The sequence below is a fragment of the Capsicum annuum genome, chromosome 10 (genome assembly GCF_002878395.1).
Source record: "Capsicum annuum cultivar UCD-10X-F1 chromosome 10, UCD10Xv1.1, whole genome shotgun sequence".
Lineage (NCBI taxonomy): Eukaryota > Viridiplantae > Streptophyta > Magnoliopsida > Solanales > Solanaceae > Capsicum > Capsicum annuum.
The window spans coordinates 202,759,739-202,775,454 of record NC_061120.1 but is presented as its reverse complement, the minus strand read 5'-3'; the positions used below and the strand labels follow the sequence as shown (position 1 = coordinate 202,775,454).

Sequence of the window (15,716 nt, the reverse complement as noted above, 5' to 3'; positions counted from 1 at the left end):
TATGACCCCGAAGGACCACAAGCTAACCCTTTATTGATATCTGTACCTGTACATTGCATAATATCTGAAAAATATGCAAAAACTTGCCATAAGGTTCAACACATCTAGACATACTCAAAACTGAAAACTGAATACTACAACATCCGTCTGAAAAGTCTCTAACTGTTTGAACTGTGGAGTTGATGGGACATGTCCCCAACTAGCTTCATCAACAGAAAATAAACAAAGTTTGAAACAATAGTAGTAAACTGAGACTCGTCCTCAAAAGAAGAGGACTCACTACTACTGCTGCTGACTGGGATCAAACTGCTGAGGATAAACTGGATCCTGTGTCTCTGAACCTATGGTGTGAAATAAAACACCATAGCACAAATGCGTCAGTATAAAAATGTACCGAGTATGTAGACGGGGCAGGCTAATGCAAGGGTTCATGCATGCACAATATCTAAACTGAATAATCATGAAAATGCCGTATGAGAACACATACATGAACGCACAGAACATGAACATAATTATCACAACTCTAGATACTGAAACTCAGATACCACTTTAATGCAGACTGAACTCACTACTGACGCTGACATACTGAATCACTGACTCATCTGATATTGATAACTAAGGATCTAGATGTGCTTACATCAATGACTGAATTCTTGGACTTACTGCTTTCGACTGGCAGGATTAAAGATTAACCTTTCTAACAGATGATTTCAAAAGCTTTATCAATGATAAAAATATGATTATATCTAAATCTGATAACAAGAATACTCAATAGAAATCTGATACTGTGATCAAGCCTGTCTGACAGTATATCTCTAAATATAATATCAAATAACTGTATGTAATACCAAGTCTATCTGATGGAATGACCCATAAATCAATAAACCTATCTGAGTATCTCACAATGATAGATGACTGTATCTGACAGTCTTGATTTCTGAAGACTGATTCTGAAATTGAGACTGAATTTGAAACTGAAACTGTGGGAAGTAGTCACTTACCCGACATGCCCTGACCTACCACATATGGGGTCCAACCCGTGCCCCAGTTGGAAGGGTGTCATTATCGCGCCACTGGTAAAGACAACTCTATATGACCCTCATCTAGCAGGTCCTCAAACGAGAACGGTGAAGCCCTAATATAGCAGGTCAAGCTACCTCATCTACCCTTATCTAGCAGGTATGATGTCTCTTATCCACCCTCAACTAATAGGTGTGATGTCTCAACCTACGCTGGCTACGTAGTTTTGGAGCACAAGGATTGCTTCTAAGAATCACATCCTCTACTAGTAGGTAAGATCCCATTCTTGAGCTCGCTCGGTGCTAGTTTCTACTCCCAATAGAAAGACTCAGAACTGAATTCTCAACTGAACACTGGCTGAATTGAATCTAACACTGATTGTATTACTCAAAAGGTCTGATTGAATTACGTTGAGATCACTTGTTTTTGTATCTGATGGAAAAGTTATCAAATCATCGTATCTGACTGACAATATAGAGCTTGAATGGATTACTCGAATCACTTCTGAGATTAGGATTGAATCACTTAACTACTATTAGAACTGAGCTGATTACAGGTCTGAGGATAGGTTACTAGCGATACATAGATTACAGATATAACTGAGATTACCAAGCTTTATTAAGCTTCACACTTGTCTGAGGAAACAGAGTTCTATAGTTCACTGAGTTCTGAGAATCATGGCTCGATTGGAATTATCAAGAAACTGACACAGGCTCTAGACAACAGCTCTATTTTTGGGTATAAATACCCCAGGACTCGATAACATAAAAGTAAGACATAATCATTCTTTATCACAAATCATTCATGCATCATCATGGTCATCTATTCATCACTACCATCATTCATTCATCATTACAAGCATTCATTCATCATTACAATTATTCATGTATTATCACAATCGTTAAAGAATAACTTCAAGTAGTTGGGCATCACAACATACTTTCCCTCTCAAGATCCTTAGGACATCACATTAAGCATTTAGGAAACATAGACCTCTATTCATCATCATATACTAGCCTAGGGAAGATATGCTATTAGATTATACCCCATTCAACGAGATCTTACATCAAGTACTTCATACCTATATCGGTCTTGTCATGTATTTGGATATCACTTGATTTGGAAAAAACTTCATACTAACACGTCACTATGTATTTGCTAACCGCTTGACATGTATTAAAAGCTTAGCATATATCAAAGAGCACAAAATCAGGGAATTTACAACCATCATATCTCGACTTGTTCCTTTGTTCCCTAGGGTTTTTTAACAACCACTAGACACGACCGATTTTATAACTACTTGGGGATTTCATGCTATCTTGGCATATTTCACTCACTAAGGCATTTTATCAAACACTAGGCATGCATAAACTAGCTCACAATTTGGAGTTTCCTATTCAACATACTATAGAGGCCTTTATGCTTCACCTAAGCTCTTTATCAAACCTGTGGAGAACGTTCTTCACTTATTCAACCATTTCTCCACCCAAAAGTCATGAACACATCACATGGAAAAACAACTTCAAGAGGTTCTATCACAAACATCACATGAATTCCACATACTAGGGTCAAAGCTCATAAATTTTTTAGGCAACCATAAATCGTAACTCAAAAACACATTAAACATCCATTTCAACTCATACAAATCATTAACAACTCATAAACATAAAAATTTTTTAGTTTTAAAAAGGGTTCTTGAGCTTCTTTGATGAAAGGGACCCAAGAATCAACATCTACATACCTTAACCTTTGAAATTGAATGAACTTTAGTGCTTGAAACTTTATCTACACTTGAAATAAATAAATTCTTGAAGCCCACACTATGAGAAACTTGATTCTTGAAGAAACCTTGAAGATTTATGGATGATTTTTAGAAGATTAGGGTTTTTGATTGAAACCCTAGTTATACTCTCTTGAGAGAGTTGAAAAAGAAAATGATTGAATTAGGGTTTGCATGAGGGTTCCTCATATTTATAGAGCCTCAAAAAGGGTGGGAAATGACCAAAATACCCTTGCAAAAACTCCCTTAAATTGCTGGAAAAATATACTTGACGCCATCCGTGACAGACCGTTAGGTTCGTGATAGGCCATCACTAATGGTCATCACAAAAGGGGTCCAAATTCTTGATTTTCTGCCCAGGGCTGACGACGTCGTCAGAAATGTCGTCAGAATATGATGACGTCATCAAAAAGGGCGTTAGAAATGTGATAGCCCATCAGAAACGTCGTCACCATTTTCCAATTTGACATGCTGGAGTAAAATGGGCATAACTCTTTGCTCAGATATCGAATTTAGGCAAAATTGGCATCGTTGGAAAGATAATTCAAAGATATTTCATTTGATATATAGAAAACCACCCATTTCTTATCATACAACGAGTTATGGTCAATTTAAGTTGACCTAAATTTTGACGGTCACTAAAACTTGAACGATAGGAAAGTTTTCAACTCGTTCATGAGTTAGGGGACCTCTATGATCATAATTCATGCTCAAATAGATCCCCACATGATTTCAAAGTATTTCATACTTGGAAGGATATTTCTTAAACATTTTGACTTGGATTTTTGCTTTACCAAATACGCTCTAAGGCTCAGACTGGAAGAGAATTTTGTGGGGCATTACATTATCTCCCCCTTGAGAACATTCGTCCTTGAATGTCGTTTGATAGACTGAGAATATGGATCAACAAAACTTACTCAAGAAATGGAAACATCTCAGATCAGGACTATGCAACTGGAATGACTGACATATAGAGTTCTCACACTGGGCATGCATATCTGATGAATAGAATACTCGACTGATGATACTCATAGATGAATTCTCATAATACACATGCATATCTAATGAATGGACTCATAATTGGGATGATCTTATGAATACACGTCTGAACACACGCTGAACTTTTTCTACTGAATGTGCATATATAATGCATGAATGTTCGGCTAAGCTGACTTTTGAAAGCATGAATTGACAATGCAACAATGATTGATGCTAACTTTATAAGAAAAACCTGGTTTAGGATAGTCTCGAACTTTGTGACCGGTCTCGCCACATCTAAAGCACACATCACTACCGGCTCTACACATACCCTTATGATTCTTACCACATTCTTCACACAACGGGTAGGTACGAATACCATTAGTACTACTCTGGGCTTTGGAGCTTGGCGCTTCCTTAAATCTGACACCCCCAAATGCAGATGCAAGTACACTAGATAAAAATGGAGTTGGAACTAAAAATCTCCGACCATACTGAGAACTACTACCACCCTGAGACCCTGATTGCGAGAAACCACAACTACCTGTCTTGGCTCTCTTACTCACTCTCCCTCTCTCTTTCATCGTATCTTCCTCAATCTGTTGCATATAAATCATTAGCCTAGAAAGATCCATATCTCTATTGAGCATGGATGCTATACACTCTTTCAACACATCACTTGATACCCCAGTCAAAAACTTACTCATACTCACTCTAGGGTCAGCTATCAAGTCGTGAGCATACTTAGATAATTGGTTAAACTTAAGACAATACTCTTTCACTTTCATGGAGCCTTACCTTAGGTTCATAAACTCTTCTACCTTAGCTTCTCTTATTTCTAGCGGGAAAAACCTATCTAGAAAGGCACTCTGAAACTCTAGCCAAGTCACGAGAGTTGCATTCACCCCCTTACTTTTCTCCCACATCACTACCCAATCATGAGCAATATCTTTCAACCTATAAGATGCTAAATCAACACTCTTCTTCTCTGAGACATGCATAATCTGGGTGATCTTCTTCACCTCCTCAAGAAACAAATGTGGATCCTCACCTACTACTGATCCAAAGAATTCGGGTGGGTTCATTTTCATGAAGCTTTGAAATCTGGATACGGCAGAATTCCCATCTTGCTGAGGTGGGACTGTAGCCTGACAGTTACTATGAACATTAGTCACCACTTAGGCTAGCACTTGGAAAGCTGCCTGAAACTCTATATGTGACACACTTATTTTTAGGATCTACTGGCTGAGGGGGATGATCATCAACCCTATGGACAAAGTCTCTGCGAGGAGGCATACTCTATAAATGAAAGAATGAAGTGGATTAAACTGAGGACCAACTTGAGCTCATGCTCACTCGCATGAAATGATCACTGAAAGAAGAGGAACTGCTTCTAAGAACATCCTGTAGCCTCTTGTACATAAATATGGCACGCTACACACCCATGTACAAGACTCTACTAGATGCGGCTTTTCAGACTCCCTAGGATACTCTTGAACCTTAGGCTCTGATACCAAGTTTGTAATGCCCCGAGATCTCATCCTGAGATGTCACACGGTGCTTATGACCCCGAAGGACCACAAGCTAACCCTTTATTGATATATGTACCTGTACACTGCATAATATCTGAAAAAAATACGGAAACTTTCCATAAGGTTCAACACATCTATACATACTCAAAACTAAAAACTGAATACTACTACATCCATCTGAAAAGCCTCTAACTGTCTGAACTGTGGAGTTGATGGGATATGTACCCAACTAACTCCGTCAACAGAAAATAAACAAAATTTGAAACAATAGTAGTAAACTGAGACTCGTCTTCAAAAGAAGAGGACTCATTGCTACTGCTGCTGACTGGGACCAAACTGCTGAGGATAAACTGGATCCTGTGCCTCTGAACCTATGGTGTCAAATAAAATACCATAGCGCAAATGCGTCAATACAAAAATATACCGAATATGTAGACGGGGTAGGCAAATGCAAGGGTTCATGCATGCACAATATCTAAACTGAATAATCATGAAAATGCCGTATGAGAACACATACATGAACGTACAGAACATGAACATAATTATCGCAACTCTAGATACTGAAACTCAGATACCACTTTACTGCAGACTGAACTCACTACTGACACTGAGATATTGAATCACTGACTCATCTGATACTGATAAATGAGGATCTGGATATGCTTTCATAAATGACTGAATTCTTAGACTTATTGCTTTCGATTGACAAGATTAGAGATCAACCTTTCTAACAGATATTTCGGAAGCTTTATCTATGATAAGAAATATGATTATATCTAAATCTGACAACAAGAATACTCAATAGAAATCTAATACTGTGATCAAGCCTGTCTGAAAGCATATCTCTGAATATAATATCAAAAAACTGTATGTGATACCAAGTCTATCTGATGGGATGAACCATAAATCAATGGAACTATTTGAGTTCCTCACAATGATAGATGACTGTATCTGACAATTCAAATTTCTAAAGACTGATTTTGAAACTGAGACTGAATTTGAAACTGAAACTGTGGGAAGTAGTCACTTAACCGACATGCCCCGACCTACCACATATGGGGTCCAACCTATGCCCCAGTTGGAAGTGTTTCATTACCACACCATTGGTAAAGACGACTCTATATGACCCTCATCTAGCAGGTCCTCAAACGAGAATGGTGGAGCCCTCATCAACCAGGTCAAGCCACCTCATCTACCCTCATCTAGCAGGTATGATATCTCTTATCCACCCTCAACAAATAGGTTTGATGTCTCAACCTACGCTGGATACGTAGTTCTAGAGCACAAGGATTGCTTCTAAGAATCACACCCTCTACTAGTAGGTGAGATCCCATCCTTGAGCTCGCTCGGTACTAGTTTCTACTCCCAACAGAAAGACTCAGAACTGAATTCTCAACTGAACACTGGCTGAACTGAATCTAACACTGATCGTATTACTCAAAAGGTTTGACTAAGTTACGCTGAGATCACTTATTTCCGTATCTGACAGAAAAGATATTGAATCATCGTATCTGACTGATGATATAGAGCTTGAATGGATTAGTCAAATCACTTCTAAGATTAGGATTGAATTACTTAAATACTATTAGAACTGAGCTGATTACAGGTCTGAGGCTAGTTTACTAGTGATACAGAGATTACAGAGATAACTGAGATTACCGAGCTTTATTAAGCTTCACACTTGTCTGAGGAAACAGAGTTCTATAGTTCACTGAGTTTTGAGAATCATTGCTCGATTGAAATTATCGAGAAACTGACACAGGCTCTAGACAACAACTCTATTTTTGGGTATAAATACCCCCAGGACTCGATAACATAAAAGTAAGACATAATCATTCTTCATCACAAATCATTCATGCATTATCACGATCATCCATTCATCACTGCCATTATTCATTCATCATTACAAGCATTCATTCATCATTACAATCATTCATGTATTATCACAATTCTTAAAGAATCACTTCAAGTAGTTGGGCATCACAACATACTTTCCCTCTCAAGATCCTTAGGACATCGCATTAAGCATTTAGGAAACATAGAACTCTATTCATCATCGTACACTAGCCTCGGGAAGGCATGCTATTAGATTATACCCCATTCAACGAGATCTTACATCAAGTACTTCATACCTATATCGGTCTTGTCATGTATTTGGATATCACTTGATTTGGGGGAAACTTCATACTAACATGTCACTATTTACTTGCTAACCACTTGACATGTATTAAAAGCTTAGCATATATCAAAGAGCACAAAATCGAGGAATTTAAAACCATCATATCTTGACTTGTTTCTTTGTTCCCTAGGGTCTTTCAACAACCACTAGACATGACCGATTTTACACCTACTTGGGGATTTCATGCTATCTTAGCACATTTCACTCATTAAAGCATTTTATCAAACACTAGGCATGCATGGACTAGCTCACAATTTGGAGTTTTCTATTCAACATACTATAGCGGACCTTATGATTCACCTAAGCTCTTTATCAAACCTATGGGGAACGTTCTTCACTTATTCAACCATTTCTACACCCAAAAGTCATGAACACATCACATGAAAAAATAACTTCAAGAGGGTCTATCACAAACATCACATGAATTCCACTTACTAGGGTCAAAGCGCATAAATTTTGTAGGCAAACATAAATCAAAACTCAACAACACATTAAACATGCATTTCAACTCATACAAATCATTAACAACTCATAAACATAAAAAATTTTTAGTTTTAAAAAGGGTTCTTGAGCTTCTTTGATGAAAGGGACCCAAGAATCAACATCTACATACCTTAACCTTTGAAATTGGATGAACTTTAGTGCTTGAAACTTTATCTACACTTGAAATAAATAAATTCTTGAAGCCCACACTATGAGAAACTTGATTCTTGAAGAAACCTTGAAGATTTATGGATGATTTTTGGAAGATTAAAGTTCTTGATTGAAACCCTATTTATACTCTCTTGAGAGAGTTGAAAAAGAAAATGATTGAATTAGAGTTTGAATGAGGGTTCCCCATATTTATAGAGGCTCAAAAAGGGTGGGAAATAACCAAAATACCCTTGCAAAAACTCCCTTGAATTGTTGGAAAAATATACTTGACGCCATCCGTGACAGACCGTCAAGTTCGTGATAGGCTGTCACGAATAGTGGTCAAAAAAGGGGTCCAAATTCTTGATTTTCTGCCCAGGGCTGACGATGTCATTAGAAATGTCGTCAGAATGTGACGACGTCGTCAAAAAGGGCGTCAGAAACGTGATAGCCCGTCAAAAACCTCGTCATTGTTTTCCAGCTTGACATGCTGGAGTAAAATGGGCATAACTCTTTGCTCAGATATCGGATTTAGGAGAAATTGGTATCGTTGGAAAGATAATTCAAAGATATTTCATTTGATATATAGAAAACCACCCAGTTCTAATATACAACAAGTTATGGTCAATTTAATTTGATCCAAATTTTGACGGTCACTAAAACTTGAACGATAGGAAAGTTTTCAACTCGTTCATGAGTTAGGGGACCTCTATGATCTTAATTCATGCTCAAATAGATTCCCACACGATTTTAAAGTATTTCATACTTGGGAGGATATTTCTTAAATATTTTGACTCAGATTTTCGCTTTACCAAATACGCTCTAAGGCTCAGACTGGAAGAGGATTTTGCGGGGCATTACAATGAATTTCATAAGATAATTTACTACTATTCAAATAAAAAGTTTACCTTGACTCAAGTTGGAATATTTTCTACGCATATCTATAACAACTAAAATGATTTATTTATGTATACATAATTTGGTAGTGTGAGATATATAGAGATTAGTTGGTCTTTTTATCTCCCATTGTTTAGCACAATATTACACATTAATAAAACTAATTAAGATTAAAGATTGAAGGTCGTAGAATACATGAATGCATAATAAAATCTCTAATAAAGAAGGTAATCATAGAAGGAGGTGAAAAGTGGATGAATTGAGTAATTAATTTTTGAATCATGAAAAATAAAATAAGTAGATAAATGAAGAAGAAATTGTCAAAAAATGAGAAAAGGGATAAACAAAAATGGAGGTTTTGGAGAAGTGTTACATCACCTCCTCTATATTTCTTCGTTATTATTATTATCTATAGATTTAATTTAATACAAATCAATCACATTAATTATAGAGAAAGATAAAAATAATTAAAAATAAAAAAAAAGATAAATTGTCTTTTTGTACATTAATTAATTGAGGGTTATGGATATGAAAGACTTGAGAGTTACAAACATTACTAATATTTAAGATTAGAATTTATGTAATTGAATGTATGAATTAAGGACATGATTTTGTAAAATAAACTAATTTAAAGAAATAAGAAAAAATATTAAAAAAAGGTGTAACATCATTTTATCTATGTTTCTCCTTTATATCTGTTTTTAGTATAACAACAAACAAAGTGAACAAATTATATATATAAAATTCTACAAAAGACATTCATGTCAAGTAGTTCTTATGTCCTACTCTTCAAACCTTCACATAGTCATCAGTTCATCTGTTTACTATTTAATTTTCTTCTTATCCCTGTAAAAAATAAAACATCACAAAAATTAATACATTATGAATAAGAATTAGAAAATAGATTTAAATCATACATGTTCTTACTTAGAAGTTACAGATAATATAGAATAATAATAATAATAACAAATTTAGTATAAAGTAAATCAATTAAAATGCCAAAAGAACAATACATGAAGAAGAAGAAAAAACAACATACCCAAAAGAAAAGAATAAGGAAGACATTTTAGAAGGAACACAAATGAATTTTTTTAAAAGAATATATGTAAGTTCAAAAAATATATAGTGAATGAAATATTCTTAATTTTGTTGATGGCGGGAAGAAGACTTAATAATGCTTCTATTTATAGGACAACAATATAGAATATGAAATGATATCATAAAAGGAGTTATGATCATCAAAGGTCATGAGAGTAATGGAAATTAAAAACAATAAACTTTTATATTAAAGGATATAAATAAATGTAGGAATAGTAATTGATCCATTTATTTTGATTATTAAACAAATTGATTGATAAATAAAAAAAATGAAGAAAAAAGTTCAAAAAAAGGAGGAAAAAAATAAATGGATTTTCTTGAATCTAAGAGGTCCCACATCAACATACTACTTAGCCTCCTACATATATATAGAGAGAAATTTGCTGCCGCATACTTCAATTTTACGGGGTCCTATTAATCCCTGAACTAAATTTTAGCATATTTTTATCATCATTTTTAGTTGATGTGTCACCTTTGACGTAGATCCTATTTTATGTAATAAAGGTGTCACATCAGCACAAAAGGGAGACAAAAATATGCAAAAATTGAGTTCAGGGGTAATAGGACCCCTGTGAAATTGGAGTGTATAGTAGAAACTTTGACTATAGTTCGAGGGTACTGAATGCTTATCTCTACCAAAAAAATAATGTTGAATCAAGCCTATATGTGATAAAGATGTTCGAAGTTCAATTTTGATGTCTCTAATTAAGTTAGAGTGAAGTGTGAAAAACACACTTAAACTATCACTTTGTTTTAAGTTTCATACTTTGAACTAATATTTCACGGTGTATGTGCTACACTCAGTGGCGGAATCACATTGAATTCGGGGGTTCATCCGAACCCTCTTCGTCGAAAAATTATAATATAACAAAAGGTCTTTGTTCTCAAAACACAAGCACTGTACAACCTAAATAATTATAATATATATATATATATACATATATATATATATATATATATATATATATATAAAATCTATACCCATTATTTATAATCTATATCTATATCTGTATCTATAATCTATAATTTATATTTATAATATATTAAAAATGTGAAGACTCTTAGAAAAGTGATTTGAACTTTTTGCCCTTATTAAAAGACTCCGCAATAGACAAAATTATCTTTTCACTATTTTTTTCAAATTATTATTTAATTATTTTAATAATATTAACTATAATATTGAATCATAAAATATATATTGAAATAAAAAATTAAGATTCCTAAAATACATGGTAATAAGAAAATATTACAGCAAAATAAGTAAAAAAATATTACTAAGCTCCTAAGTTTTAGGAATCATAGGCATACGTGGTTTTTTTTTATTTTTTTTTAAAAATAAGACAATGAAGTCTATTTTATATTAAATAAAAAGCAAAGCAAGAGTCTACAAATAACTTTAAAAAACGTACAACAAATGGGTAAGAAAAAAATGTGTAAATCACATAAATCCCCTAGGTAATGAAAGTAATTACCCAAAATCCCCTCTTTTTTTTCCTCTCCCGAATTATGGCAAAGATACTCATACATTTGGCCAAGTATTATACATTGGTCGAATGTATGATGAAACAGCTAATCCTAAATTTAAGGTAATTGAAATCAGTAATTATTTTATTGTTCCTTAATTAACAACAATAATTAGCTAACATTAAGTGGTTTATGGCTAAAACTAGAAACTGATATTTGAATTTCAAAAAAATTCTTAAACATTTTTTTTGGTAATCTTTGGTTCAAGATCTGGAAAGCAAAAAAACAACCAATTTCTTTTACATACATTATTCAATACTTCTAAAATTCATATGAATATCCCCTTATTGCTACGACATTCTGGAATCTGGCAGTCAGAAATTAGTTATGAGTCATACAAAAGTGACGCAATAATTGTTTTGGAAAGTATTACTTTCTTGAAATTAGTTTCTACGATCGCCATGGAATTGGATATCGACGAAGTTCGTAAAAAAATTAAAGTTAAATATGTGGTTGAAGGAAATTCTTCTTCAATTGTCCTAAGAAATGACAATGGAGTAAGGGTTTACGTTGAGTTGAAGAAACAATTTTCTGGGTTGGTTAATTTTCCGCTTTGTATTTCAACTTTCGACAAATCCAATAGTGAAATAGAGTTTGATAAAGAAATATTTGCTATAATGTGTATTGAAGTTAGTGAATGATTCAGTTGCGTTAACATTTGTTGAAATGGATAATCAGTATGCTCTTTATGTTCCTGAAATTAAAGTGAAAAACTTCATTACTGATTGCAAGAATACTGAAATAATGGTGAATTAGATTTACAAGGATAAGGAAACTCTTGTTTCAGTAATGGCAAGACATGCAATAGATAATGGCTTCAACACTAAAGTGAAACGATCCAACAAAAAAAGGTATGATATAAAAGTGTCAAATATATTTGCTTAGCTTATAATGTATGGAAATTTGTTGTTAGAGGTTTTGTAGAAGTATTTGTTGTGTAGTTGGGTGATTTGTTGCTTATGATTGTTAAATTACAAATATATAATGTATGATTATACATGCTTGATAATGTATAAATAAACCGTGCCGGTCAAATAAATGTATGATAATATGGTTTAAGACATTCTGTAGTTGCTTTTGTTTTTTGTATGTTTTTTAAGTTAAAATACGAATGATTAATATTTTATTATACATACAGAGAAATGTATAATATAAACGGGCAGTACCATTATTTCCATTTCTATCTTTCTATTTTCAATTGTAATAGTTTTTGTTTAATAAATTGACTTAGGTTTTTATATATTGATACAACTATGTACTGATTTATCATAACAAAGATTGCAAGTGGGTATTGAAGGCGTCTTGTATGAATGAGTTTGTGATTAAAATATTTGATTTGGAGCATACTTGTAGTCTTAGCGACAGAGTGCTGAATAATGTGGTTGCGACAACAAATTTTGTGAGTGAATTTACACCTCCAAAATTAATCAATCACAAGAGAATACACCCCCCCGCGGACATTATTGAAGAGATGAAGTCAGTGTACGGAGTTGATAGTAACTACATAAAAGCTTGGCGCGCAAAAGATAAGGCGATTTCCATGCTTAGAGGTGGACCAACAGATGGATATAGAAAAATACCCCGTTATATCTATATGCTGAACCAAGTGTATCAGAAATTGCACATTAGGATGCATAAGGCCGTGGATAATGAGTTTAAATACTTGTTTATTGCATTGTATCCCATGATAAGGGATTTTGAATTTAGTCGACCTGTCGTAGTTGTTGACAGGGCTTATTTAAGTGGTTCATACGAAGGAACCTCTGTATCGGCAAGCACATTAGATGGTGCAGGTCCTGTTCTTTCATGTTTTATTATACTCTTTTATTGTTCTGTTGTTTACTATGTATTATATGAGCTTATGCATTGATGTTATATGTATAATAATTCATGAAACTGCTTAAATTAGAATATTTATAGTTGACATTATTTTTTTTTTGCATTGTTTTCCTTGTTTCTTTTATATTTAGGTTGTATTCTTCCATTAGCTTATGGTGTTGTTGATTCAGAGAATGACAATGCGTGAACTTATTTTTTTCAATAGTTTAGAGAGGCATTTGGTGAACGAGACAACATGTGTGTTGTATCAAAAAGAAATGAAAGTATCATAAAAGGTGTAAGCATTGTTTATTCTAATGTCCCCCATCTAGCATGTATTTAGCATTTATGGAAAAACGTTTGCACCCATTTTAGAAAAAGCAAAGATAGATTTAGTGACCTATATTATTCAATGGCTAAAACTTATAGAAAAGAAGATTTTGAATTTATTATGTCAAAGGTTGCTAAGGTTGATAAAAGAGTTAAAGAATATCTTGAGGATGTTGGGTATGAAAAATGGTCTCGATGTCACTCGCCTGTAAATAGAGGTAGAATGATGACCTCTAATATAGTCGAATATATTAACGGTTGTTTGGTTGAGGCGAGAAAACTTCCTATTTTAGGTTTCCTTGAAGAAGTAAGAATTTTATTTGCTTCCTAGAATTGTAAGAACAACGAAATTGCATCTTACACAAATACAACTCTTGGAAGAAGATTTGAAGAAATACTGATTCTTAATAGGGTTAAAGCTTTGCGGATGATGGTATGTATTAGAATAAATATGTAACAGAAACTTTATTTTCCATTGATTATATATTCTTATTTTATCATCTGTAGTAAATATGTGTTTTACTAACAGGTTAAGCCAGCAGGTAGTTATCTTTATTGTGTATATGATTCAGGATGGAGGTACATTGTCGATATTGAGCGTGGCACGTGTAATTGTGGCCGATATCAAATTGATGAAATACCTTGTCCACATCGAATTGTCATATTAAAAAGTATAACTCTAGATGTAAAGGAATATGGTCGTTATTGCTCTGAATTATACAGGCCAAACACCATAGTGAAGACATATGAACTCCCGATAGTTTCAATGCCAGACAAGAAGGATTCGAATGTTCCATTTTTTGTTGATGATGAAGAAGTTTTGCCGTCCAAATATAGAAGACCGCCTGGTAGGCCAAAAAAGGAAGGCATTTGAAATCAAGTGAATCACTGTCTTCAAGTTCAAACTGCCGCGGTAAATGCGGAGAGCCGGTCACAACCGAAGGACTTGCGGTTTCTTTCCAAAGGACTCTTGATGGATTTAATGTGTTTTTTCTATACGCTGATACTTTGAATGGTTTTATTTGTATAAACATTTTTATTAGATTTTGTTGGAATGCTGGAACAACTAATATCTAGCTGTTTAATTGTTATTTGATTTTCAATTCTTTAATGAATGTTTTATATTCTAATAAAATTTAGAAGCATTTTTCATATATCATATTTCGTAATCATATTAAATTTAGTTATAAGTGATGTGTATATTTAGTATGTAACCTGGGAAGTATTACATTAATCAAATGTTGAAACATAAGCTGTAGCAAATTGTTACACATTAATAGTTAATGTGTATGAAATGTATGATATAGCATTATACTTTGTTTTATTCTATTATGTTAGACAAAAAAAATATCATTCAACAGACTTTTTTTTTAAAACATCAGATTAAGTATGAGATCATCTTTTATGTGTTTGATGACACATTATCAATTTTTTGTAAAATATATGTTGTTCATGTATGAATGTATAATATCAGATTATAGATTTGTGTCATTGTATGAAATAGTATCATACTTCACAAAAGTGAATGTTGTGAACTATGTTTCATATTTGTTTCCAGGAAAAAATGTATGACAACATGTATTATGTTATGTATTACATATATTTAAACATATTAGATATAACTTCAATGTATTTTTAACTTATAAGATAATGTACATTACAGTAAAACTATAAAGTGTTCAAATTCAATATCAATTTAGTATTATATTTGTTTCTACATTTTTAACAAAAAATAAAAGCGAAACTCAAACTCAATATCTACAAAGAATTAGTTTGTAACAATACAGTAGTGTGTTAGTAACTGAAAATCATTTTTTTTCAAAAATAAGAAGACATCCATAAAATCTTCATTAACATCCAGAAAGTAATCTTGGAATTGTTTTACATCAACCACAAAAATAAGAATTAGTTTTTTCAATTTCGACTA

The 15,716-nt window shown here is 33.4% G+C and overlaps 1 protein-coding gene across 1 annotated transcript; it reads left to right on the top strand.

Annotated features, from left to right (window-relative positions):
• Nucleotides 1–13,871: 13,871 nt before the first annotated feature.
• On the top strand, nt 13,872–14,663 carry LOC124887867. The gene is made up of 3 exons (XM_047397788.1): nt 13,872–13,997; nt 14,121–14,222; nt 14,319–14,663. Exons 1-3 carry the CDS (start codon nt 13,872–13,874, stop codon nt 14,661–14,663), a joined length of 573 nt encoding a protein of 190 aa, XP_047253744.1.
• The last annotated feature ends 1,053 nt before the right edge of the window (nt 14,664–15,716 follow it).

Excerpts from the sequence above, each read along its gene's own strand:
- LOC124887867 (XM_047397788.1), top strand. The coding sequence starts at position 13,872 with ATGGCTAAAACTTATAGAAAAGAAGATTTTGAATTTATTATGTCAAAG. Across the intron at positions 13,998-14,120 it reads GGTCTCGATGTCACTCGCCT|AATTGTAAGAACAACGAAAT; the intron begins GTAAATAGAGGT and ends TTTGCTTCCTAG. Across the intron at positions 14,223-14,318 it reads TTAAAGCTTTGCGGATGATG|GTTAAGCCAGCAGGTAGTTA; the intron begins GTATGTATTAGA and ends TTTTACTAACAG.